Below are 25,740 nucleotides of genomic sequence, written 5' to 3' on the forward strand. Positions count from 1 at the left end.
TGCATCTTCTGCATGACCTCTTAGACACCTACCCCTTCTTCCTGACCCTTGTTCTTTAGTGAGCAGCTCTGGTTCTTAATCATCTTGTTCAAAACAAGCAATTGGACTTGGTGGACATCACCCTTCTCTCAGTGTGTCTTCTTCACTAGCTGACTACCAGCCTACCCTCTGGAATCTGAAATTGCATCATTAGTTTGCAAATACATTATTCTATTGCATACACACCTCCAGAATTTCTGAACTGAATTTATTTGAATTGGAGTACTGATTTTATTTCCATCAGCTAAATGGCTTTCTCCAGTACACCATGCCACAAATGGTGAATGTGGTATAAATGGTAATTGAGGGGATTTATGCTTTGGAATTAGGAGTTAATTTTAGGGACCTTGCTTTGTCTGGCTGGTTACTCTGCTGCCTTCTTCACACACATATGCTGATGAAATGCCTCTTCTGTTCTCCTCATAAGCCTCTCTTGTGCAGACTCTGAACAAACTGAAAATTGACAATATATTTACAAAACTAACTTAACTTGCACGTGTGGCCTAAGAAGGGTTGAAATTAGAGTATCCTCAAGGTAAAGGCTGTGGTAGCACTCCATCATGCCAACTCTTTTCCTTCAGTCCCCTCTCCCTTCCTTATCAGGCTTCTTAACATTCTCTCTTCCTCCACAGAAGGGGAACTGGAGGCAGAATGGCTGCAAGACGTAGGTTTATCCACGTTGATCTCAGGAGCTGAGGAGGAGGATGGCCAAGCCCTGCTGTCCACTCTGACCAGAACTCAAGCTGCTGCTGTACAGAAGAGGTACAACACCTACACTCAGACCCTGAGAAAGAAGAACAAGCACACAGTCCGGGATGTGCGAGACATCTTTGGCACTGGTGACTCTTCTGTAAGTATCCTCGTGCATGCCTTTGATCTTAATTTTTATGCAATTTGCAAGTAGCTCATCAAAGTTTCTGCCAGACAGGAACCCTTTCCTGGTGACTATGTGCAGACAGCCTGTAGCAGTTTCTGACCCTAAGACCAGTCTTTTACTGTATACAGTACATTTGAGAGGAAAGGAAGAAACCAGATACAATGGTACACAGTTTTGTAACTAACCTGTAACAAAGTTGTATCTGTTGCCAGCCTTCCTTCTGCAACCTCATGTCAAGACTAATATTTATTCCTTTATTTTTTGGAAATTGGTGAGTTACTCTTGGCAGCTATTTAAAATTTTGATGGCTTCTGGGGACACTTGCTATTTACTCAGCAGTCTCAGTGGTGAAGTAAAACTTGTCTAATGAAGCAACTGGGGTTCGAATATGCATAAGCAATTAAACACCTGCCAGCATGATTGTAACTTGTACAGTTACATTTCACTTATATAGCAAATGAACACCTATTAACTGTTCATTTGATTCATGGCTTCAGAAATCAGCAGTACCTCAGGAGGTCTCATCCATTTTTCCCTGAGGATAGCTCTGAAAGTACTAGTTCCTGTCAGTGCATGTTTTGATTCTGGTGAACGCAGTCAACTGCGTGAATTTAGTCCATTGCTCAAAGCAACACATGTGATTTTGCATTTATCACTCATGATATCTTAAATGGGAGTCACCAGTAAGATCACAAGCTCCCCTTTAAAATTAATATTAAAATTGTTGCCATTATAGGACTCCAATAAACTATTTTTCATTATGGCATTGCTTTGTCCTTTTCTGTTTGTTCTACCATCTCCTCAGGGCTTGACATCCTGGATTATTAAAAAAAAAATTGGGAACAAAATTGTAGCTGCATAGTTATATTAAAATAGCAAAGATATAATGTCCAGATAGTTAACCTATTTGTTTCCAAATTAAACACCTGATTATTTTGTACCTCTTGTACATATCCCACAAATATATCCAGAAGCATCCAGTAGTTTCCTCTGACTTACTTTCCTGAGAGATGAAAAGATAAAAAGCTGGTGGACCTTCTAATTATATTAGCTTACTTCTCCTGATTCAAGGATTTGTAAACCATAAGGTGTTTAATTTTTTTTTTACAAAAGCTTAAGTTTTCTAATAAATTTCAATCAGCCAAATGAGCATTGTACTTTTCCTCTCAGATGGGCACATTATTGATTTATTTTTGACCTGCTTATTTTCCCCTTCTCACTTGATAATGTTTCTCATTTGTAAAAGGAATTTGGATCTTCAGAGCAATTGCCCTTCAAATCAGTGTCTTATCTCCTCCAAAATTCAGTTCACTTACTAGTTCTGTATTGTGAAAGTCTAAAAGATAAGATCAAATAAGTAATTAAGTCTTCTAGCTCTTCTTCCCACAAAAATATGCAGTTCTGCAGGTGCTGACCTAGATGTTAAACCCAGATGCCCAAACCCAACTGCAGAGCACACCATCACCTCCCTCCAACAGACTGTGAAACATTGTATTTCTAAAAGCCTCCAAGTCCTCAACACTCTCATTTTCCTTTTCACAGCTGCTCCTATCTCTGCTGCTTGTTACAGGATTTAGAAACTTTGTCCTAATTATGAGCCCTTCAGGGATAAACACACTTCAGGAGGGCTTGTGTCCCTGACTTAAGGATTTCCCAAGTGGTCTTTTTAAGGGGGTATCAGCAGTCCCTGGGAGCTTTTCTGCCTCTTTGGACATGGCCCTAACAGCTACCTGTGAATCTTTGTGATTAATCAGTTTAGGGAAGAGAAGCACAATAAAACAACACAGCCAAAAGAAAAGAGTGGCAGGAGATGAGGACGGACAAATCTTTTCAGCACAGTTGGGCAAGAGAGGCTGTGAGGTGACTGCTTGAAATTACATGCAGGTTTGCTTACCCATCCTGCCTTTTAGTTGGGAAGGGATAGAAGTAAACAAAACATGCTGCAAATAGCAAACCAGCTCTAATTGTTTCACATAACTCTATAATCCTCTCCATTAGGAGAATGGATTTACACCCTCTTCCCAACAACCTAAGACTCACAAGAGCCTAGAGGGATGGGTCACAGGATGGATTACTCTCTTCCTTGGCTAATGATGAGAGAAAAGATGATTAGCTCACTAGGGTCACCTGAGATGAGATTTAGGGGACCTAAAGAGGCATAAATTACTTGTCATCTGGACTGGGGGAAGAAAAGGATAGATTTGCCCTTGTTTTTTCCTCTATGTTCTGAAAAAACCCTGCCTGCTAGATGTTTTGCTACTACTGCCTTGTGGCCAGGCTCTGCATGGGTCAACACAGAACAAAGGGTGCTTTTCCAGCCATCCTGCCTTGAGGTCCATGCCCTCATGGCAGGACTGTCCCCTCAACAGACAAAATTAACTGAAATAAAAGGAAATTCAGCTATTACTCTTCTTGTTTTGTAGCTTTGGATTTTGTGATTTTTTACTGTTGCCTGTCCTGGAAAGGTGCTGCAATCTTACAAAGAGCCATGCCTTGGCAAGTAGAGTAGCCTGTCCCAGCTGAAGTGCTTTTGCTCTGCTTCAGACAGGTCTACAGCCAGCAGACTTGACTGACAGCCACACTACTGAGTTTTAAATTGGATGGTTTATTAATCACAGTGGCCTGATTTTCCTTGCTGCTCATACCTACCCTGCTGCTTCCATCAGAAGCTCTTGGCTCTGCTAGTGCTCAGAGTTTAGAAAAATCAACAGCAGAATACAAATGGGAGACACACATACATTGATTCTGTTATTGGAGAGTGGAAATGAAGCTCTGTGTTCATTAACAGCCCAACCCTGTGCATTGCAATTAACTAAAACTCCTGAAGAGTTTTTACAAGCATTTTACTTCAGCAGTGCATGACAAAATTGTGTCCTAGTTAAAGAAAAATCACTTACTAACCCAGAGCTATTTGCATGAAAAGGTATTGGTGATGGCAGTGCTTGGAAATATGAATATATTCAAAGCATGGGCAATTGTATCCTGGCCAGAGCTGTAGGGTTATCCTCATTTGCCTTTATTTCCTTTAGCTGCAGGGCTGAAAGTAAAATTTGGTCTCTTTGGTGCTCCAATGATTTGGTTTTACATCTTCTACAATGAGGGTAGCTACTAAAGAACTGTCTATCTACCTCATTTCCATCCTCTCCTTGCTCTTCTGATTTTGTCTTCCCATTGGAAATTCCTGCGTATTTGTGGCAGTAAGCAGTGGGCTCATTTTTAGTGTGTCTAATGAATCATTTTCAGTCAGAAATCAGGATATGGGAAGTCTCACCTTTGCTGGAGCCCCAGGCAAATGAATAAAGCTGTCCCAGTTTATTTAAGGACACCATTTGATTCTTGGTCTTTCACATTCATTGAGAGAAGTCTTCAAAACTTCTTTAATTTTCTTTTACTCTACAGAAATAATCTGGATCTTTAAATTCATGCATTAACAAGGTTTTATTCCAGGTCTTCCTAACATTAAAATAAGTAAAAATTGGGGGAGGGAAGGAAGACATTTTCACAAAAGAGACATAGATTTGGTTTCGTTATACACTCTCACTGTGAAGGCTGGGAAATGGGACTGAGAATATGACATTTCCAGGTACCCCAGTTATTGTGCATGGTTCACATTATTCAATTCCCCAGGCTAGGGCAGCTTGCTGCCAGCCCTGCTGGATGCCAGGCCGAGGTGCGCAGTTCACTCCATCTTCCGTACCTGTATCTGCCAGCTTTGCCCTGCTTATCAGAACCAGGTTACTGCAGGTGCTTCACGACTCATTTCACCCATGTAACAAGGCTGGAAGTGTTGTTGTTTTTTTTTCCTAATAAACTTGACTGACTGTAAATCTATTCTGAATATTGTTCACGGGGTCAGACATTTTGAGCACTGAAAGTAGATGAGCCAGTTGCTAATATCTGTCATTAATTTCTCCATCTGGATCTTAAGCAGAAGCATAACTACTTTTATTTTATGGTTGATTTTTCCAAATTACTTAGGCGAGTTTAGCCATCCTCTCCACTTCTATAATTCCACCTGAAATTTATAGTGTTTTTTTATATCCTGAAGCTTTCTGTGTAAATGTTGTGGGATTTTATCATAAAAGTATCCAGTTTTCTTTTTTAAAGAAATCTATGGTCCTTACAGTCTTTTGGCAGAGGAAGTCCATGTGACTCAATTCCTGTTTGCTATCAAATTCACAAGCTGTTGAATGGACTCTCTCAGGAGAGATTTTAGTCATGTTACATTTGACTTTTTTCCCGAATAGCTCAGAGGATAAGATTGAGTAAAACAACTAAAACTTTATTTCAGGCTTCCAATTAGAAGAGCTGCCTGTCTTTTAAATATCTGAAATTTTTAACATGCTGAATGCTTCTCCCACACATTTACTACAACTGGGGGAAACAGAATTTCTGCCCTGAGGCATTGCTACTTGTTGATAAACAGATGACTTAGCAATTTAAAGAGCAATTAAAAGAGCTGGTATTAAGAGCTCATGGGGCCCTACAGCTGCAGGTTCAGTTGGAAAACTGGGTCTGTTCCATCAGGCTCAGGGTGTGTGAGACAGCAAGTTTGAGAAAAGCTGGGGGCTTCAGGAATTCTCACAAGCATGCAGCTAACAGCAGAAAAAAATATAAAACAGATTTGGAATGTTGCAGGTATTTTCACTGAGTAACCTTCAGAGCACTTTTTTAATTCCTGACCTTGGTTTTGGATTTTTTTTTACTCAAGAACAAATAGTGAGCTGCTAGTGCCCATGGAACACACTCAGATTTGTCTTTATGAGTCACAAAACTGCTGAGGACAAGGCCAAAACTCCACTGCTAAGAGGTGACACTGGTTGAAAGTCACCCCCTGGGCTGCCAAGCCACTTCTGTGCAGTGCAGAATGACTTCTGGAGTGGAAATAAATTAATTTGACTATGGAAAATGCTTCTTTGTTCCCTCAAATTTTTTTTGCAGTTCACTGATAAAAGTATTAGTGTATAACCTTTGGGAGGACGTCCATCCTTAAATAACTCTGGTGCCCAAATCACAAGAGGTAGCAGACAGACTGATTTCTGACAGGTCACTGGGAATAGCAGGTACTCAACATGTGCCAGAGAGTCTTCAGAAAGATTTGTGGCCAAAATGATTAAAGCCAGGATGAATTACAATTTGAGGAGGATCTTTTGGTTAGTCTATTTCTGTACAGCAATTTACTTAGCTAATTTTAGTCATTTTATAGGACAGGACTCATTAGGTACAGCAAGCTGCAATGTTACTGACCTCCACATGGTCTAAATCTGTGCAGTCTGGGGAAGATTGATTCTCAAGCTTGGCTATGAAAACAGTGCTCTGAAGAATCACAACAGGTTGTTTAATCTTGTCATGAGAGTGTAAGCTGAGAATGATACACCATTGCTTGAACTGTAGCAGTTTCTGTCCGTAGACATTTGCCTTCACTGCAGTCTGATCATTTTTCCTTGCCTATCAGCCCACATTTGAGACAGTTCCAGTGTCACCAGTATCTTCTAATGGTATCCAGCTTCCTGGGCAGAAGCCAGTTTGGAAATCAGTTAGCTGTGAGTATGACAACATGTAACCAGTGTTCACTTCCTCTTAGTAAAATGACAGACAGAAAGACCCTTTTGTGGTTCAGAGGTCAGTCCCCTCTTTCATGTTGGGGTAGTGCTGCATATATTTCTCTAAAATCATTGTCAGCTTATTGTCATGCAGGAACCAAAGTTTCCCATTAAAGACCAACATTGTACAGACACAAACTGCTGCCCTTGAGGCATCAGCATCTAAAAAATGCTGATCATTGCAAGGCTGGGAATGTAAAAATAATCTGTAGGCATTATCATGCAGAATTTGTCCAAAATATGCCATTGGTGTATTTTCTTGTTGCAAATCAAAGAGGCATATTTCCTCCACATTCTTTCTCCAGTACTGCATAAATTGTAGCATTAGAAATTTATAATTTTCCTAGTTCTGCCCTGTTATTCTGATCTATGAATGGTGTTATCCCTTAAATGCTTTTCCCTGACAGTGATTGGCAGTGCTAATGAGAGTAATAGCTCTTCTCTACTCAGTGTCTGGATAATTGTTGGCAACCTTCCACAACAATGTCCATCTCTTAGTTTGAAAGCTCTTCCCATCAACATTGTTCAGAGCTTAACTAAAGGGATATAGTACCCAAATTTCTAAACTAGTCCCTTGGATGTTTGTTTCAGTGCCCCAGACATTTTCCTTGGTGGCAAAACTTCTCTGCTGATACTTCTGCTCTGCAAGCAGTTTTACTGAAACAGATGGGGAACCAAATGCCCAGGGGTACCATGAGCAGTCTGTGGTCTCAGGTCCAAAGGTGGAAAGAGAGATGGAAAACATCTTAAGTGGCTGTGACATTAGACAACAACTAAAGCCACAGTTCAGAAACCAGAAGCCACTTAATAACACACTTAATTTTTTTCATAACAGACTTGTAAAATAAGTGGTGTTGCAAAAAACTCCCTGCAACTGTAAATGCAATGATACAGAGAACATGGGTCATGCACAAGTTTATAAGTCATGTAATGTTTTTTAATTCACTTTCTGATTGCCATGGCTTTTGAATACACTTGTGTCATGTTAGTCGATTCTCCTCTGCAGTCCTGGGAGCTGAAATTTTGTTTCACTTTCAATTAAATTCATGATTCCATCCCAGCTGAGTGTAGGAGCTGAACCTTACAGGAAAACTAAAACTTGACCTGAGATACTATAGATCCACCAGGAAAGTTTGCAACCCTGGAACTCATTTACGTTATCACACTTTGGCCTCCATGACAATAGCGTATTTCTGGATTTAACTGTACTGATTTCAAAAATTTTCCCCTGACATCCAGTAATTTAAGGAGGTGAATACATTTTAGAGAAGAGCAATAAGTCATTTCACAATATCTACTAGAAATGTCAGTAGATAGAGTGTTTTTCAAACTGAAATATTGTACATTTTGTCCTGATACGGTGTTATCCACCTAAACTATCAGCAATGAGAAATATGTGAATGTGACCACATAAAATATATGCACAATGTCTTGTGATTGTAAATAAGTCATGAGTAACCTGACAAACTGTGCCAACAGCATTTTTCTGTCAAGACCTTTTATTTTTAATTGTTCATTTGACAAGTGCCACCACAGTTTGCTGGCCTGGGAAGACAAGGATGGAGTAAAAAACTTGGTAATTCCTGATAAACAGGAAGTTCCAGCTTGACTATTTTTCTCACAGAAAGCAACAAGTTAAATAATCTAAAACAAAAAGAGGGATTTTATTTCTAAGGGGTTATTTCCTTGAGACAAAACAGGAACATGCTGTGGTTTGCACTGAAATTCCTCTTTGAAGCACTTCCTTTATTGCTTTCTCAAGAATTTTGTCATCTTGGTTCAATTTTTTAGTGTCTTTGTCTTAAGTGCAATTCATCATTCATATATAATTTCCCTTATTTTCAGCTAAGAGCTGTCTAGACTGTGGCATAGATAAAGGCAGCCCATCCATAACAGAAGAGCTCTCCTATGATATCTCTTTCTCAGAATCCATTACAGTCCTTCCAAAAACCCAAGAGTGGCCCAAAAACCAGAGGTTCAAAAAGGAAGACTCAGCTTTGCCAGTAAGTTTCTTCTCCATTTATTTCTTCTATTGTTTTCTTTAACACAGCAATTTCCTGCTTTATATCCCTAGCATGCTGGAGTCTGGTGAGGTACATGATCTGGCCTTTGCAGTGTGTGCTTTGTAGAGGCTTCTCAGTATGTCTGCCTACTGCTTGTGATTGATTCCCAAAGTTAATGTGGATATCCAAGCCAGGTTTTCACTTGTACCCATCATGAATACATGCACCCAGCTGAGCGTGTGTAACTCAGTCCACAAATACTGCATCATCCCCAATTTTTTCACTCAGAAATAAAAACTGCTTATTGGCATTAAAGCTAACAATCATTTTCATTACTTGTCTGCTTTCCTACTTTTTTCCCCCACAGATTATCTGCCTTTGTTAACATATGGATTGAAAATTGCTTTGCAGATGAAGGGAGGAAAGGAAAGCAAACCTTAGTCCTGCAGCAGTACTGGCTGTTTCCAGTCAGTATTGAGTGCAATCACACTATAGGCGATAGTACATGTATTGTTCAAGAAGAGTTTGCCTTATCATCCAACCAGACATGCACTGAGCAGTTGTGTCATTATCTGGAATGAAGTCATGGAAGTCAGTTTTCTACTTACATCAGCCCTCACAACTTCCATCACTGAAAACTGGAGCATTAATTTAGTGTTTCCAACTGCCTCTTTAGTGACATGTATGAAATAGCTCTAAAGTATTTGGAAAAAATTCCTGAATGTTAGGATGTCCTGAGGTCCCAGACTAATCTGAAATTGTTACAATCCACACAGACGTTGAATTATCTGAGAATTAGTCAGTTGTCCATCTCAGATTCCACCAAGGAAGAAGAAGCTGAAATGCAGAAATAAGCTTCAATGTTGAATGATAGGATACTAAGTAGATTACATAACTTATGTGAAATCCTTGTGCTTTTTTTTGTGCCTTTGTTTTTTTTGGGTGTTTTTTTTTGTTTTGTTGGGGTTTTTTGTTGTTGTTTTTGTTTGTTTGTTTATTTTGGGGGTTTTTTGTGGGGATAACTTTTTGTCCTGTGTAGAGTAAGGGTATCTCTGCACTCATCGTGATTTTGGCCTTTAGTACAACACATGCACGCTCACAAATTTTTCTGTGCAACAGCACAGACAATTCTCAGGTGACAGAGCAGGGAAACTGATGGCAAAGAGGGAAGAGAAGATGCCATATTGAATATGATGGATCTGTGGATACATAATTGATAAGCTATAGAAAATGCCACTATTGTGCTGGAGTTGAGCTGCTCTGCATGCAGGACATAATTTTGTGAGCTTAGAAGACCACACAAGAAATATTCCAGGTTGTTGCAGAGCGTCTCTGAATAAAGTCAACAGTCTGTTGATGTTGTCCTTTCCCTTACTTCATCTGCTGCTACTCGTGATACTTGGTTTTTTCCTGTGATGACTCAGACCATAATGGGCCTCAGGAGAAAAATCACCTCTTGCTCTGTTATACTGAGCAACAAGTCCCCTACATTAAGGACTGTCCCTCCTTCCCCATGGTGGGACAATGAGGCTGCATTGGATGATGTGCAGCATCACACTTTCTCCGGGGTGGGTCTGACAACATAGCCAACTTCACTGATGCTGTGTACAGAGGTGCGCAGAGAGACATTATATATCATAAAACAGCATGTCCCCTGCAGCAGGGAGTCCCCTGACTCCTACAAGACTCAACTCACCATCCCCAGGAGCATAGGGATTTCCCCAAAGTACATGTGATTTCTCCAATGTGGGACCATGATCCGTGTGACTTACTTGAAGATATTACAGAACTACAAGCCTGAGTACACTGCACAGTTTCCATATAGAAACAACATCACAAAATATCAGGCACAATCCTTAGCCAAAATGTTAGTAATCTAATTTTCAGGATAGCACAGCCTCCTTCAAAACTGCGTATGACATCACTGTAAGAAAAACCACTGGAAAATTGTGACACGAGAAAGACAGCCAGCACCAAATTTTGTATTAACCACAGCATCACATGATAGTGACCCTAGGAGTCAAACAGTCACTGTGGAAAATCTTTGTTTAATCAGTTTTGCAGTGCTTAGAAATTTTTCTCCTTCCCCCCAGAAAATATATGTATACAGTCTGGGTTTTTTCCTTTTTTTCAAGGTGATTTAGTGCATTTTGACTAATTTTGCACCTTTTGCATCACTGGAATCAAAATGTGTAGGTACTCTTTAGTATTTTATGTGCCTTCAGAAGGCTATACCCCATGCAGCTTTGGTTATATTAAGTATAAGGATAACAGTGGAATTGCTTCATTCCAAGGAGGGAATATTCTGTGCTAAAAATGCCCCAGGCAGCATGTAAATAAATTATTCCATTCCCTACACTCTTTCTCCCCCAATTATTGTTAACCCCTCTTGAAAGACCATATGCAATGAAGTTTATGAAGTCCTATACTACATGATCTAGGTGTCCTTTGTACTCTCTTCATTTTGAAATCTTGAGTAAGTTTAATTTTTGTTTTGATTTGGTTTAGGGTTAGGGTTTTTTTGTTTGCCTTTTTCTTAATCAGTTTGACTTGCTTAAAGATGGGTTAAATATCTTGAGTCCAGATTTGTTAAAGAAATTGAAGGACTGAGCTGAAATCTCCAGAAGCCAAACATTAGTAGAGGCTGGGTTTCCACTCAGTTCCATAAAGGAAGGAGATGATTTGTAATGCTATTTATTTATGCCTCTGACTAACAATTCCTGGTTTAAATTACAATAAATTTAAAAAACGCACAATACCAAAGATCCACAGTCCTTTGAAAAGCAGGTTTTTTACTATGACTTTGTTATTATGTCTAACAATTATGTCAGAAACTGATGGATGTTTGTTCTTTTTTGACATTTGTGCAAAGGCATCTGTCATGACACAACATTCCTGGCTCTGGTCCATGACACTGCAGTTTCTAAAATATGTAGACATCTTCACATGCCTCCAAATTACTCAGTATCATTTAGTTCAAATCTGCTTGAGCAAATTATTTGTTAGCTCCTGGGAGTCCTGTTTCTATGCTTTCCTGAGTAATAAAAAATACCACTAAGTTGGCAGACTGGCTTCTGGACTAAGCAATTTTGCTTCTGGGCTTTCCCTCAGATCTTTACTTTGAACTCCCCTGTAAGACCTCATAAATTAATAGCATTGTGCAAAGCAGGCATGGATTCATCACACACATACAATTGGTATAGAACCATATCCATGATTAACTGTGTCAGCCACTTCAACAGCATTCAAGGATGTTCTGGGGAAGGCAGAAGCAGAGCAAAATGCTACATCCTCTTGAAACTGGGCAGAAGTTTTAAAGAGGCACATAACTCATTTGTCCCAGATGAAGTAGAGGCACTGAGGTGCTCCAGCACCACTTCCCAGTCAAACTGCAAGGGTCCATGGTGAGGAGGAAGCTCAGCTTTATGTTCAGGTGGATGGAAGCTGTGTCACCATACCAGGCCAATCTACAGGGCTTTGGTTCATCTCTTTATTGTTATCCATCGACCTGAACATGACCTCCAATCACATACGCACGTCTCTTTTAAAACAAAAGTTCACCTCCTGTAACTTCTGTGCAAATAAAGATGCGACCCATCTCTACTGTAGAAATTCATTGTTCGGAAAAGCCGTTTTGGACTGACAGAGGTTGGGGACCTCTCTCCTGAAGACATGAAGAAGATCCGCTACCTCTCCCTGATCGAGCTCACGGCCTTCTACGACGCGCTGGGCGTGGAACTGAAGAGGAACCGCTTGGAGAGGGTGCGGGGACGAGGTACTGTGTGTGGCATCCCCTTTGCAGTCATGCCCATCATGCCCATCAGCTTTGAATGAAGATGTGGCCTGTGTTTCCTCATTTTCACATTTGTTGTTATTTTTTTTAAGAGAATGGTCTTTTCGGTGTCCCTCTCACTGTACTGTTGGAGAATGATCAAAAGAAGGTTCCTGGAATAAAAGTACCCCTTATCTTCCAAAAAGTGAGTATCACTTGGCTGGCTTGGTCAATAGGATTTGCTTTTCCATCATTTGCATTGACACTCAGAGAGTCATCAGATAAGAGAAGTTTCTGATGGGCATTACAGACTGGCAGGTGTCTACAGACTGTCTGATTGAATGTTGTGGTTTGAAAACTTTGTGACAAAGAGAGAAAACCTGCTCCTTTTTTTGGTTTTTATCTGTGGTGAGGACCCTTTTTGATTTTTGTTATGTGATATCATGCAGGAAACTTCAGGAAAAAAATGTTTCCCTTTTTCATTAAAATAGAGAGCCAAGTAAAATTACATACATGTGTGCAGAACTGGCAGAGATGAGTTATCTCAGGAGTTTTAATTTCACATTAATTCAAACCATTGATATTACTTAGCTACTGTTTCCAGAATGGAAGTGGTATCTTCTCATTGAGGTTTGTACAACAAGACAGAGGTATTTAAATGAGACATTTGGCCATACAGGGACACCCTGTGGATGTCTTGGAGGCGGGTTCACAGACACAAGTACGTGTGCAATTGCACAGATTTACACAGACTCGAAATGACAACAGATTTCCCTGTTAATACTGAAAAAAGGAGAAGTGTTGGGGAATTACAGGGGAAAAACTGACACAACTTGGGCATTTACATGACTTTTCAGTTAGCTTCACTGCTGCCTTATCAAGATAACATTGGAAATTAGAAGAATCAAGGTTAGGGCAGGAAGCAGATCTGGTGATGAAAATCCAGAGCTGTATGATTAAATGCTGGGAATTTTTTTAATTTCCTCAATGTTCAAAATTATGTAAAATCAAAACTGCTTTTTATTTTATTTTTTTTTAATAACCAATTGGAGTGGAATGTTTAGTCTTCTATTCACAGAATTTTCAAAATAAAATATCCGGGGATGATTTTCTAATCTGAGTTCTCAGTTCCAAAAAACTTATGTTATCTATAGACCTTTCTATTGTGCTCCTTGGGGCACAGTTAAACATTTCTCAGAGGTTATTTTTCCTTCAAAACACCATTGTGTTTAAGTATATCTGCTGTTTCATTAATACATGTACGTGTTAATTGTTCTATAGCAGTGCCAACTCTCAAGTCAAGGACAGAGGAACCTATTGCATTAGCAGTTTTCTGTACTCTGCATACTCCTTACTTCAGAATCAGGACTATGGAGACAAATTAGGCAGATTTGTTTTCATGAGCTGGCTGGATTTCATTAGCTAGTTCCATAGAAATGTATCTTTTTCAGATTAGTTTCAAGGATACCTAGACAGAAAAGGAAGTCAGGAGAATGATTAAGCGCTTCTGAGTATTTTCCTGGGTTTTTTTGTCTCTTCTTTTAGCTGCTGCTCAAGCTTGAGGAAACAGGTTTGGAAACTGAAGGAATTCTACGGGTTCCTGGATCTGCCTCCAGAGTCAAGGTATACACCCAAGCCAGTTTTCCATCTTGTGGACCACAGACTCTATGTAAAATAATATAACATACACACAAATTCAGACTGCACATAAATACTGATCTGTGTAGCTCAGCATTCCTACTCTTGCCAGTGAAAGGTCAAATTAGTTCCTGGGAACCAATAAATCACAGACCATTTGGTCTATTACTTTGCTTTAGTTAATGTTCTATATAAAGCACAAACTTGATGTTGAATGTGATTTTTCTCCACGAGACTTTGAGACATCCATTCTGTTTATCTCTTGTCATCCAAAATTGCTGTGATCTTATCTCTGTTTTAATTTATTTCAGAAATGCAGAGTTCCTAAACTGAGTGAACATCAGATAAAGATCTTATTCTATGTCATTTTAACCTCTGTGTCATTTTATTTTTCATTTATCGTCTGTGATCTTGCAATTTCATGTTCCAAGTGAGAGAAATTTGGCCTCTGTTCACTGTTGGCAGCCTGAAGTACTGCATTTTCGCAGGCTATTTGTGGGCTATGAACACAGTATAATTGGCACCCAATAACCTGACACTGTGGGCCAATAATATTTGCAATTGTTTCTCCAGACCAACTTCATTCCAGGAGCTGGAGGAGGCAAATTAGAAAAACAAGACAGTTTTATGTTTGGTTGATTTTTTTTCTGGGCTTAGTAAGGTCTATCTCTTTCCCAGATTTTTGCTTTTTTTTTTTTTCTTTCCTTAGGCTTTTTTCGATCTGGTTTAAGCAACAGCTTATAGTGCGTCCTACTCTCACGTTTTTTTCCTCAAAGAAGCTAGTTTTGTGTTCTGAGGCAGGAAGTCTCAGCACTGTTGCAGCCACACAAATGTTGGGGATTGCTAAACAATTGGGTGGGCTGAGGATCATAAGAAATGGCTGAATAAGAAAAAGTAGCATTACATTAGACACACCAAAGATAGGCAGCTGCATCCCAATTCCTTTGATTCTGCATTGATAAAAGTACCTAGAGCCTTGAAAAGTGCCACATCTGGCAGAAGGCAACTCCTAACTTGCCCTGTACTTTACAGTTTCCTCATTTTTTCGTACAAATCCTTGAATGTTATTTCACACAATCTCAAATTTTTCCAGCCTTTCCATGGAGATTACATAGCAGGGTTCTGATCTAATTAAATTATTTTCATATTCTTTGCATACACTGTAGTGTGTCTTGCTCATGTCTTTTTCACAATCTGTATCCTGGGAGCTGCTGTGAGATATGACTTCATATTCAATTCCTCTATACTAGGTGGTAAGTTAAACTGCCCATATGAAAGTTTTAAATTATTTGAGTTTTGGTTTCATTTGAGTCTGCTTAACAAACCAACAAGCAAGAGAGAGATTTTTTTTCAAAGCAGATCCAGATTTCATCCTTCAAAAGCTTTCATACATTATTATGACATTAGGACTCGAGGGCATTCCAACTTTATTTCAGTCTTGTTTGGAGAAAGAAAAGGCATATGGAAATGATTAAAGGTTACTCTTCTATAAAACAATGAATAGAAGAAATTAATACAAGTTTTCCTCTGTAACAAAAGCTCCAGTGAACCAAAAATGTATGATGGTCTAGTAAAGGATCAGTCACTTTAAAAAAAAATTGCAGCACGTATTTTAAAAGTATTAGATGCATACATAGATACATGTATATGAGGAAGGGGAGGGAGGGAATTGAGTGTATAAAATATATGCTTACCTGTATGGAGTGATAAATATACATATATATGTGTGTATATATGTATGTATGTATGTATAGATATGTATGTATAGATATGTATGTATGTATGTATGTATTTATGTATGTATGTCAGAAAAGTGTTTGTGTTTCAAAAATCTTGCTTTCTATTTTTGTGGCTTTTTCCCAGTTCTCATCAGAAAAATGTGGACTAGAATTCTGTCCTCTTGTGCTTTTGATGAGGTGAGGATTTCTGTTCCACATTTCCAGCCAGTTACAGGAGAAAATTCAATCTAGGTGTGTTTATCAATTATGTGCAAAGGATGTGAATACAGAGGAAGCTGAGATAGCCCAGATTAAAACCAGTAAAATGTGCTAGTAAAAATGAGACTTTAACATTTCATGCCAAATCCTGAACAACTTACTACTTCCGTTTGTGCAACCATTCTACTTCTTTATGTGTGACTGTACTTGATATGTAATTTCCTTCCATTCATGTGAGGTGTGGCAAACAGAATTAATTTTTTTAAGTTTTTCTGCCTGAATGGACTGAACTTTTTGCATAATATTAAAGTACATCTGACAAAATCATGATCTGAAATCAAATATCTGCTGTGTATATATTTTGTCATAAATGGTCTCATAAAAAGCAGCAATGAACTTCCTATGGATAGGACAGTGTTTGGCCAGTAATAATTGTAAAAGCTGCATTATTTATAGATATCTTTATATTAAAATATTGTCCTTCAATCCTTTTAATTCAATTTTTTGAGGAGCTTGCATTTCTCGATCAGTGATCTGCGTCTGAAGCCAAATCCTGTTCCTACTAGGAACCTTGCTGAGTATTTCCCTTTCACATGCCTGTTTTGAACACTGGCTAGTGACCCTCCAGAACTAAAATGACCTCTGTTATGGAGCAGGATGCTGCCACTGGAGAACAAGGGGATTAAAGGAAAACCCAAAATGGTATCATCATCATTTCTATCTTAAATCTCTCCTGTGCTTTCAGAGGTTTGAGGGTTTTTTTATGCATTAAGGTTTTTCTGACAGTAATGGTTTTGTATCTTTATTTTTCTACAATTTGACCAAATCTAACTATAATTATTCTAACATAAAACTTCCTTTCAAAGATGGGAAGACCTGAATTTTAAGCCATTTGCTCAAGATGCATGGATTCAGACCATCTAGCAAGTTCACTGGCAGTGAAGAAGAAACACTACTCCTTTGTGACTTAAGGGTCAAAACCTCTGGAGAGTGTTTGAAACAAAAGAACAGCTGTGCTAACTAAGTTTTCTGCTTCTAGTCCTAAGACATTGCAGAAAATTGCCTTGCTTTAAGGTAGTTCAAATTGTTCACTGGCAGAAATCTAGCTGTAGCAAACCAAACTTAGCCTGGGTTGCCAAATATCTGTAGGAACTTGATTTGTTTACCTGCTCTGAACTCCACATGGCTGTACCTAGGCTGTCACTGGTTTAGGGCTGCTTTAATTCAAGCCCTGTACAAACCTGCCTGCTGCTTGTAGTGGGATTTCTGAAGTAATCACAAACTGCTGGATCAGCAGCAGTGATTCAAGGCCAAATGTTTCTTTTATCTTTCAGAATCTCCATCAAGAACTTGAGGCAAAATTTTATGAAGACACTTTTGACTGGGACCAAGTACGAAATAACGATGCAGCGGGACTGCTGAAAATGTTTATTAGAGAACTCCCAAGCCCACTCTTCACAGTAGAATATCTGCCTGCATTCATCACACTTGTAGAAAGTATGTGGATATGGACTGATAATATGATAAAATGCAAGAGTAGACATTACATTTTTTCTCTCTCTGAAGTATATAGAGAAAAGTCATGTAATTTTATTTTTTCCTCTGTAGCAGAGAGAAAAACAGACCCAGTGCTTTGCCTAAACATTTTAATTTTCTGCAAGATTTTCTTTTCAGATGAGAAAGGTGTCTGCATTCAGCTATTAGCACAGGCTTGTTGTGTGAAAAAAACAACTGTTTAGTGTAAAAATTGAAACAGTGATTGAGTAATGACTTTCATATATAGACTCTGATTCACCTTAATTATAGGTTTCACAAATGAAAATTTCTGCAAGGTAAACTCAAATGACTGTCCTTTATCTACTGGACCTACTGGACCTATTTTATTTCTGGTAAAGTTTATGTTGAGGTCAGACCATTGATACAGGGATATGTATGAGCACAAAAAGGTTCAGGCAGCTGGCCTTTGTTTTCAGTGTACATACACCCTCTCAATCTCAGTACATTTTGTTCATTTCTCTTCCAGGAAGAATGCAATTGTACCTTGTCATGCCTATGACTTCACTGTAAAGCACTCAAGCTAGGACAGATTGAAAGTCTCAGGATGGTTAATATATTAGGAAATCGGTGCAGAAAACTGGGGATCTTTACATAAAGTTGCAGTCATGCTTTCAGTGTCTCCATGAGTAGTTTAAAGGGCAAAAGGAGGTGACCTCTTCCCATAAACTTTACATACCTGGGTCTGCTCCTCATGACTCCCAGTCTGCATGCAGTTACAATGGCTCAGCAGTTTGGAGAAGACTGTCTGTGCAGAATAAAGTGACATTATTCCCTACAACAAATACACAGATATCTAAGAGTAACTAGCTATTACTAAAAAATACCGGATTGTTACTATGTAGATAGAATTTTGTAGTGCCTTGCTGTCCCCATGTGACAAAGATCCAAGATGATGAGGAAAAACCCACTCATTAAGGTGATTTTATATTTGGGGAAAAGTGTATGGTTAATCAACACCTAAGCATGCTAGTCTCAACCAGGCACAAGCTGGTATTTCTACACTGCTGACACAAGGTTTTTAAAACAAACCAATTGCAGTGGGGATTTCAAAAGCATTAATTATTCATGTCCTCAGAAATCTCCAAGATCAAGTTACAACTACAAGCTTTGCATCTGTTGATCATGCTGATGCCTGAAGCCAACAGAGACACAGCCAAGGTAAGTTCTTCATTTGCTATCACCCGCCATCTGTGGTGCTTTTGACTTTTAAATGAGAGACTCATTTTTTTCAGATGCTACACCAGGAAAGTACTCATCTGTGTTTTTTATTATTTCCTTGAAAAGGTGTTCAAATTTCCTGGCTGTCATTTCTTTTACAAGCAATAAAGAAATAGTTGTTGAGGGTATCCAACTGCTAGATCTCAGGCATCGTTACTATTAATTTCTAATTTCATTTCTAATAAACATTTCATTTCATTACTGCTCATTTCAAAGAGGCATGTTCCTCACTTAGTTTGGACAAAACAGGTCCAGTTTCTGGATTTTCTGTATAACTGAAATTCTCCAGGATTAATTTAAAAGAGAAGCTGCCCTGTAGGAGCTTGCCTAGTGTGTTCCTGGTACTGGAAGTGTTCCCAGGGCATTGGACCAGACTGCAGGATGTAGTCCAAAGTGAAAACGTGCATCTTCAGTACAGATTTCAGGACCTCACCCTCAGCTAGCTTGCCTTACAAACCCATGCCCACCCCTATGTACTACTTCTTAATAAAAAACACAGTGGCTACAAGCATTTTGGATGCCTGGGAGCTCCCAGATCTGACTGCAGCTATATCCTGACTGTAGGAGACAGTGGTTGCATCTTTGGGCCTGTTTCTACATCAAGGAGACCTGAGTGAACAAGCTTTCTGGGAACCTCTAGACATTTAATCAGGTCCCCTGCTATCAGGACCATGCAGGTCTCCTGCCTCTGAAAGCCTTTCACTAGTCAGGTTAGATACAACTTTATGAGTTCAGGTGCCTTCTTTACCTGTATTTATGTATAAAATTGTATGTACAAGGGATAAGAACAGCAACTGTCTTCAAAGCACCTGGAGGTCTACTAGTGTTCTGTAAAGAATAGGGGTTGTTTCTGCTACCAAAGTTCATTTGGGTATAGAGCTGCATATGTGAAACACATGCTAAATACTACTTTATTATTAATTAGGCTTCTGTACAAAAATAGGAGTGATGACAAAACTCCCTACACAGCTCCACTCTCTAACTTCTCCAACACAGTTTCTATTTTGTAATTCTTGGGTATGTAAAAATATCTTAATTGCTATGTCAGGGTACAAAGACAGTGGTTTTAGTGGTATGGTTTTTGTGGTTTAACTGAGAGGCAGCTAATACCTGTCATAGTTTAACTCTAGCCAGCAACCAAGCTCATGCAGCTTCTTGCTCATTCCCCCATCAGTGAGATCAGGGAGAGAATAAGAAGGGTAAAAGCTGGAAAATTCGTGAGTTGAGATAAATGCAGTTTAATAGAAAAACAAAAGTTGTTTCATGAAAGTGGAGCAAAAAAGGGACCTCACCGTTTCCCATGGGCAGGCAGGTGTTCAGCCATCACCAGGGGAGCAGGCCTTCATCATATGTAACAAGCTACTTGGGAAGACAAATGGCATCACTCCAAAAGTCCCCCCTTCCTTCATCTTCTTCCCACCTTTTTATACTGAGCCTGATGTCACATGGTCTGGAATATCCCTTTGGTTACCTGTCCTGGCTGTGTTTCCTCCTGATTTCTCATGCACCTCAGCAGTGTGGCAACATGAAAAGCAGAAAAGGCAGCAAGTCCTGCTCAGAAATAAGAAAAAAAAAATAAATCTGTATTACAAACACTGTGTTCAGCACAAGTCCTAAACATAATCCCATATCAGTCAGTATGAAGAAAACTAACTACCCCATCTAAAGCCGTCACACCACCACACAGCCATTCCTTCACTCCTCCCCATCCCCCAATGGGATGGGTGAGAAAATTTGAAAAAAAAAGTAAAATTTGTGGGTTGAGACAATAACAATTTAATAGGACAGAAATGAATGGGAAAACAATAATTATTGATTAATTAATTAGAACACACAAAACAAGTGATGCACAATGCAATTTTCCACCACTCAGTGACTGGTGCCCAGCCAGTTCTTGAGCAGTGGGCCAAGACCAGCTTTCCCCACAGTTTAGATACTGAGCACAATGTCATATAGTATGGAATATCCCTTGGGAGTCAGCTCTCCAGGCTGTGTTCCCTCCCAAGCCTTGTGCAGCCCCAGCCCCCTTGCTGGCAGGGCAGCATGAGAAGCTAAAGATTACACTTGACTAAGTGTAAACACTGCTTAGCAACAACTAAAACACCAGTGTGCTATCAACATTATTCTTATCCTAAAGGCAAAACACAGCCCTGTACCAGATACAAGGAAGAAAATTAACTCCATCCCAGCTGAAACCAGAGCAATATTGCAGGACTCATTGGTAGACCCCAACTCTAACCATAGCTACAGACTGTGCTATTTAAACATTCAAGCAAAATTCTGAATGAACTACCCAAAAGGGGAAATTGATTTCCTTTGACTCTGACAAGCATGTGCAGAAGTAACATCAATGAACAACCACTCTTCTTGCTTTTGTTATCCCAAAATAAAAGTTTTGGGGTTGCTGGCAGAAATTTCAGGTTGTATTACACGTAGGACTGGTGCAGATTTGAAGAGAGACTAATTTCCCTGAGTGACTGTGATATAAAAAGCATTGGCCAGATACATTAAAATGGAAATTTGGTAATCTGTGAAGAAAGTTAACTATTGCCTTGCAATGCATGTACATTTTACCTCTACTGTAGGATTCAGAGCCATAGTGTAGACACTGTATTTGCCTTATAAATTTAGGATTATGCTCTAAGTGATAGATAACTTATTAATGTGTATTTTGATAACATTAACTATTCTTCTGTGGTTGACATAGGTTGTTGTAACAACAAATGTCAAAGTAATCAAAATACAATGAGAAAACCACTAAATTTCACCTCCAAGTGCAAATATAACAGCCAGACATGTGCATTTGAAAATGCTTCATTTCAAAAGTAAAATATTTCCTGAAATTAAACAAGTACTGTTCTTTTCCAGGCCTTTCTTCAGTTCCTGAAGAAGGTGGTTGCTAATGAAGGGAAAAACAAGATGAGTTTGTGGAACGTGTCTATGATTGTTGCACCAAACCTCTTCATCTACAAAGGGAAGCGTGCAAACCAACAAGAAATGCAAGCAGCCGCCACCACCGCGCACATTGTGAGGCTTTTAATCCGGTACCAGGACATCCTGTGGACAGTGAGTAGTGCTGGTTCTGCCTTTATGGTTCCATTACACTGCAGTAATTTTGCTATATGCAGGACATGTGCAGAAATCAGAATAAACTGACCTTCCACATAGAAACAGTTTCTTTAGAAACTGACTAGAGTCTTCTATATCTAGAATGAGGTACCCTAACAGATATTTCTGGATTACCTTGCTTATCTAAGACATCTATTTTAGCATCAATTGCCTTCTGGAAGTACCTCTCCCACACCATTGTTTATACAGTGATGCACAGAAGAATGATTTAATCTGGATGTATAGGTAATATGTCTAAACTTGAATGTGATTAGATGTCTGCTTAAAGTCTAGCCCACAATAAAACAGGACAAAAGTGTGTACAGCTTTTTGGGCTTCTAAGGTTGGCCTGAAGATATTGACAGTCTCAGCTCGTTTTCTCATGGCAGAGGAAGGGTATAATGGGGTATAATAAAGACTATCTCCTAATAAAGTTCCTGCAGCTGCAAACATCGCTTTAAAGTTTCATATGGCATGAAAGATGATCTTCAGTTTCATCAAAGGAAAACTGTAGATTGTTAGAGGAAGCTACTGATTGCATGTATCTTCTAGGAATAAACAGAGTTTCTGCTGCCTAAAATTTGGTGCCCTTCTGAAGACCTGACACATTGGGGGAAAATTACTGTATATTCTAAGATCTGGTTTCCTCCCTCTAGGTCCCATCCTTCCTTATTTCCCAAGTGAGAAAAATGAACGAGGCAGCAATGAACAACAGCAAGAGACAGTTGATGTTTGACAAAGGAGTGAGAAAACTTCTGAGGAGAAAGACCATGGAACGGGAGAGACCTGAAAGACCAGAGGTGTGACAAAAAGCAGGTTTTAAGGGCAACTTTTAAACAGACTCACTCCTTTATCTCATTAAAGATTCTGGGTGTGGGGAGGAAATTTTGCCATACAAAATAAGATGATTTGAGAGTTATCTTGAAAGGTGTGCTTCCCAGTCCAACACTCTGATAAGACAAAGTTTTGGGAATAGATTGAGAAAAGGTAAGGAAGGCAGAATGATTTCCAGCAGCCAAAGCTGCCAAGCTGGTTTTTAACCTGTTTCATAAGAAATGGTTATGTGTGGACTGTCCCTGACAGCAATGATTTGTAGATACTCAACAAATGCATGGGTCTGTAGCTGAGTAGTAGGATGATCTATATTAGGATTAATTGCATTTATCCATGTCCTGGTACAGGCCACTTGATATTCTCCTCACCAGCTTTAGTCTTGGAGCTTTGCACTAGCTTTGTAAGCAGAGAAAATTCAGTTTGCCTACCATAAACACCTAAACTGTGTCTAAATGTTAAGTGCATAGTGAAGTAGATTGTGCTGTTATTCTCTGTATAGTCAGGTAGATAATTTGGAGGATTTCCGAGGCTCCAGAAGCAGTTTTGATTTAAGAAAATCTGACAGAAAAACCTTTCTTTGAAGGTCCTAAAGCCACCAAATTTTATCTAATGCCTAGAAACAGACATTATGATTAGATTTACTTGGAGCACGCTGCTTTGATAGACAAGTAAAATTATTTTACATATTGGGTGCAACACACAGTTTGGGCAAAAAGACATGTTGTGTCTCTATGCACAACATCCACAGTCCCTAAGGCAACTTACATGCATTTCCATGTATTAACTACCTTTAATAACCTGAAGATGAAGTATTTAGAGTCTTCCATGAATGTTTAAAAGAATTAAGACTGGTGAATTGTAAAAGTAATCAAGGAAACGGTAAAGGACTCTGTAGTTGTTGAAGAATAGTTTTGAATAACAAAAGAAAAGCCAAATTAGGAAGGAATGGTACACAAGGTTATGAGAAATAGAGAATGAGCAACCTAGTACAGACAAGAGAGAAAATGCAGAAGGTAATGTATGGTGGAAAAAGTAGAAAGAAAAATGTTATTTATGAGTGGTGAATCCATTCTAATTCACCTTTCTCAAGAATTTGCCAGCACTGACTGAAGTGTTTTCGGTAGGGTTGGACATACATTGGTGCTGCAGATAGAGACATAGATGTTGGTTTAAAATGGCAGTGTAGACTACTGTGATGCAAAGTTAAATTCAGCCTGGGATGAACACAGATAGACTCCTTCTCTGAGGAGAGTCAGTTACTGAAGTCATTGCACCTTTGGGAAGACAAGTCCATTGATCGGAGTAATTTGCTTTACATCTAATAAAAATGAGGGTAGCCATGGCAAGGAGCTGAAATATGAGGGGTAAATTGGAGGCAAATTCTGTTTGGATAACTGAGTTTAATGTTGAGAGCACTTAAAGCAATCCCCAGGTCTCAGATGTTCTAAATTACACAGAGACAGAGACTGGAGAGACTATTGTGTTCTGGTCAGCATGGTATTAACTGGATTTGAGCTGGAATGCAAACCTTGCTAATTGATTTATCCACCATTAATCATGGAAGAGTGCATAAACTTCATAGATGATCATTTGAACCCTACACAAGGTCAAATTTCAAATTAACAGAAACCATATGGTACTTGATGTTTTACTGTACACACACTTGAATCTAGTTGAAGATACAGGAAGCAGAAACAGAGAACTAGATCTTTATGCCTCAGGAGAATTTCATCTTTAGAAGAAAGAACAGATATTCTAAATAATTTTAATAATTTTTATGTTTTCAAATAAGCAGTTGGTCCACTGACTAATGTTAACAGAAGTTGAAGTTACAATTCAAGGGCTTTACCCTGTGTGCATTTATGTGCTACTTACCAAAGACTTTGTGCCTTTGTGTTGTATTTGATTCGTGTCTACAGATTTGCATTTGTATGACTGTAAATGTCTTTTGAAGAGCCAGGTGAATGCAGGACAGTGAGTTTTGCAAGCAACTTCAAATGAGGTTGCAGATCTGCTTCTGAATTGAGCTAGAGCAGTTATTTGTCTTAGACTTACTCTATTGAATATTGATTTTAGGGAGCTGTCACTTTTCCTCCATACTTGCAGTCTGACATACCCGAGGGGGTGATAAGAGTTTATGCTCCACTGCATTCAAAAGTCTCTATGGCAATTCAACTCAACAGCCAAACAAAAGCCAAAGACATCCTGGCTCGATTCCACTGTGAAAACAGGTGGGTAAAGTAGAACATTTTGTTTTTCCTGAACAACAATGTCAGAACTGTAAATGAATAGATTGTTCCCTCTTCAGAGATTCATAGGTTTACAAGAACTCTTTTTCTAATCTAAAAGTTCAAATTTATGGTTATGTTGGTCAAAGAAATTTTAACCACTTATCTTAGTCTTTCTATTTTACTTAGTAATTGGCTCCTATACAGAATCAATCTATCAATCTGCCCTCCCTTACATCACTATTAAAAATGTACATTAAATATATATTTTTATATATTTTATATAATAATATATAATTATATATTTTGGTTTATATTTTATATATATATTTTATATTATTTCATATTTTGCCACATAGAGAACTCAAAGGGATTGTTCCACATCTATCCATAAGTCTAGAATGTTTTTATTTCTGTAAGGTAATAATCATTAACAGTTATGGGAAATGGTAAATTGTGTCTGAAAGTCTTTTCTGCAAAGTCTTCCCATGTTACCACATAAATCTGTTCTTTGAATAAATAATATAAAATAAATAATATAGAAGGTTTAGTTGACTGTGATGCAGTAACCTACCTCTGTAGCAGATTCTTTATTCTGCAGTGGTCCATTCGGCAGAAGTTGTTGGTTTCGATACGACAGATCAAAGGGGGAAAAATGTCAAACTTTAGCTTACTATAGATGATGGGTGATAAAGCAGTGGTTATAACAAAAACACAAACTGAAAGGTTTTTTTTCCCATCCTAGCCGTGGATCATCACAGAATGTGAGAGGCCAGATCCAAAGTTTACATGAAATTGGAGGAAATATAGGTAGGTCTCAATTTAGAAAATTAATTCTAAATGTCCTTAACCTCTTAAAACACCTCAGGGCAGCACTGTTTTGACACAGCTGGGTCTCTCCTGTTCTCCAGTCCATTTGAGGAAAG

General features: G+C 38.8%; 1 protein-coding gene across 4 annotated transcripts in view; it reads left to right on the forward strand.

Moving 5' to 3' along the window:
- ARHGAP28 (Rho GTPase activating protein 28) overlaps positions 1-25,740 on the forward strand; it is a 77,138-nt gene that overhangs the window by 45,804 nt on the left and 5,594 nt on the right. For 2 of the 4 annotated variants that reach the window (XM_023919947.2, XM_086892310.1), the window contains exons 3-14: positions 672-889; positions 6,372-6,459; positions 8,365-8,522; positions 12,132-12,297; positions 12,408-12,499; positions 13,840-13,917; positions 17,204-17,366; positions 18,502-18,584; positions 21,513-21,710; positions 22,409-22,552; positions 24,663-24,817; positions 25,560-25,624. In XM_023919947.2, the coding sequence (XP_023775715.2) occupies positions 672-889; positions 6,372-6,459; positions 8,365-8,522; positions 12,132-12,297; positions 12,408-12,499; positions 13,840-13,917; positions 17,204-17,366; positions 18,502-18,584; positions 21,513-21,710; positions 22,409-22,552; positions 24,663-24,817; positions 25,560-25,624 (1,608 nt within the window). The remainder of the gene's footprint in view (positions 1-671; positions 890-6,371; positions 6,460-8,364; positions 8,523-12,131; positions 12,298-12,407; positions 12,500-13,839; positions 13,918-17,203; positions 17,367-18,501; positions 18,585-21,512; positions 21,711-22,408; positions 22,553-24,662; positions 24,818-25,559; positions 25,625-25,740) is intronic. The other 2 variants (XM_023919949.2, XM_086892318.1) reach the window with 1 other exon arrangement.

Source organism: Cyanistes caeruleus, chromosome 1 (genome assembly GCF_971803275.1).
Source record: "Cyanistes caeruleus chromosome 1, bCyaCae1.hap1.1, whole genome shotgun sequence".
Taxonomy (NCBI): Eukaryota; Metazoa; Chordata; class Aves; order Passeriformes; family Paridae; genus Cyanistes; species Cyanistes caeruleus.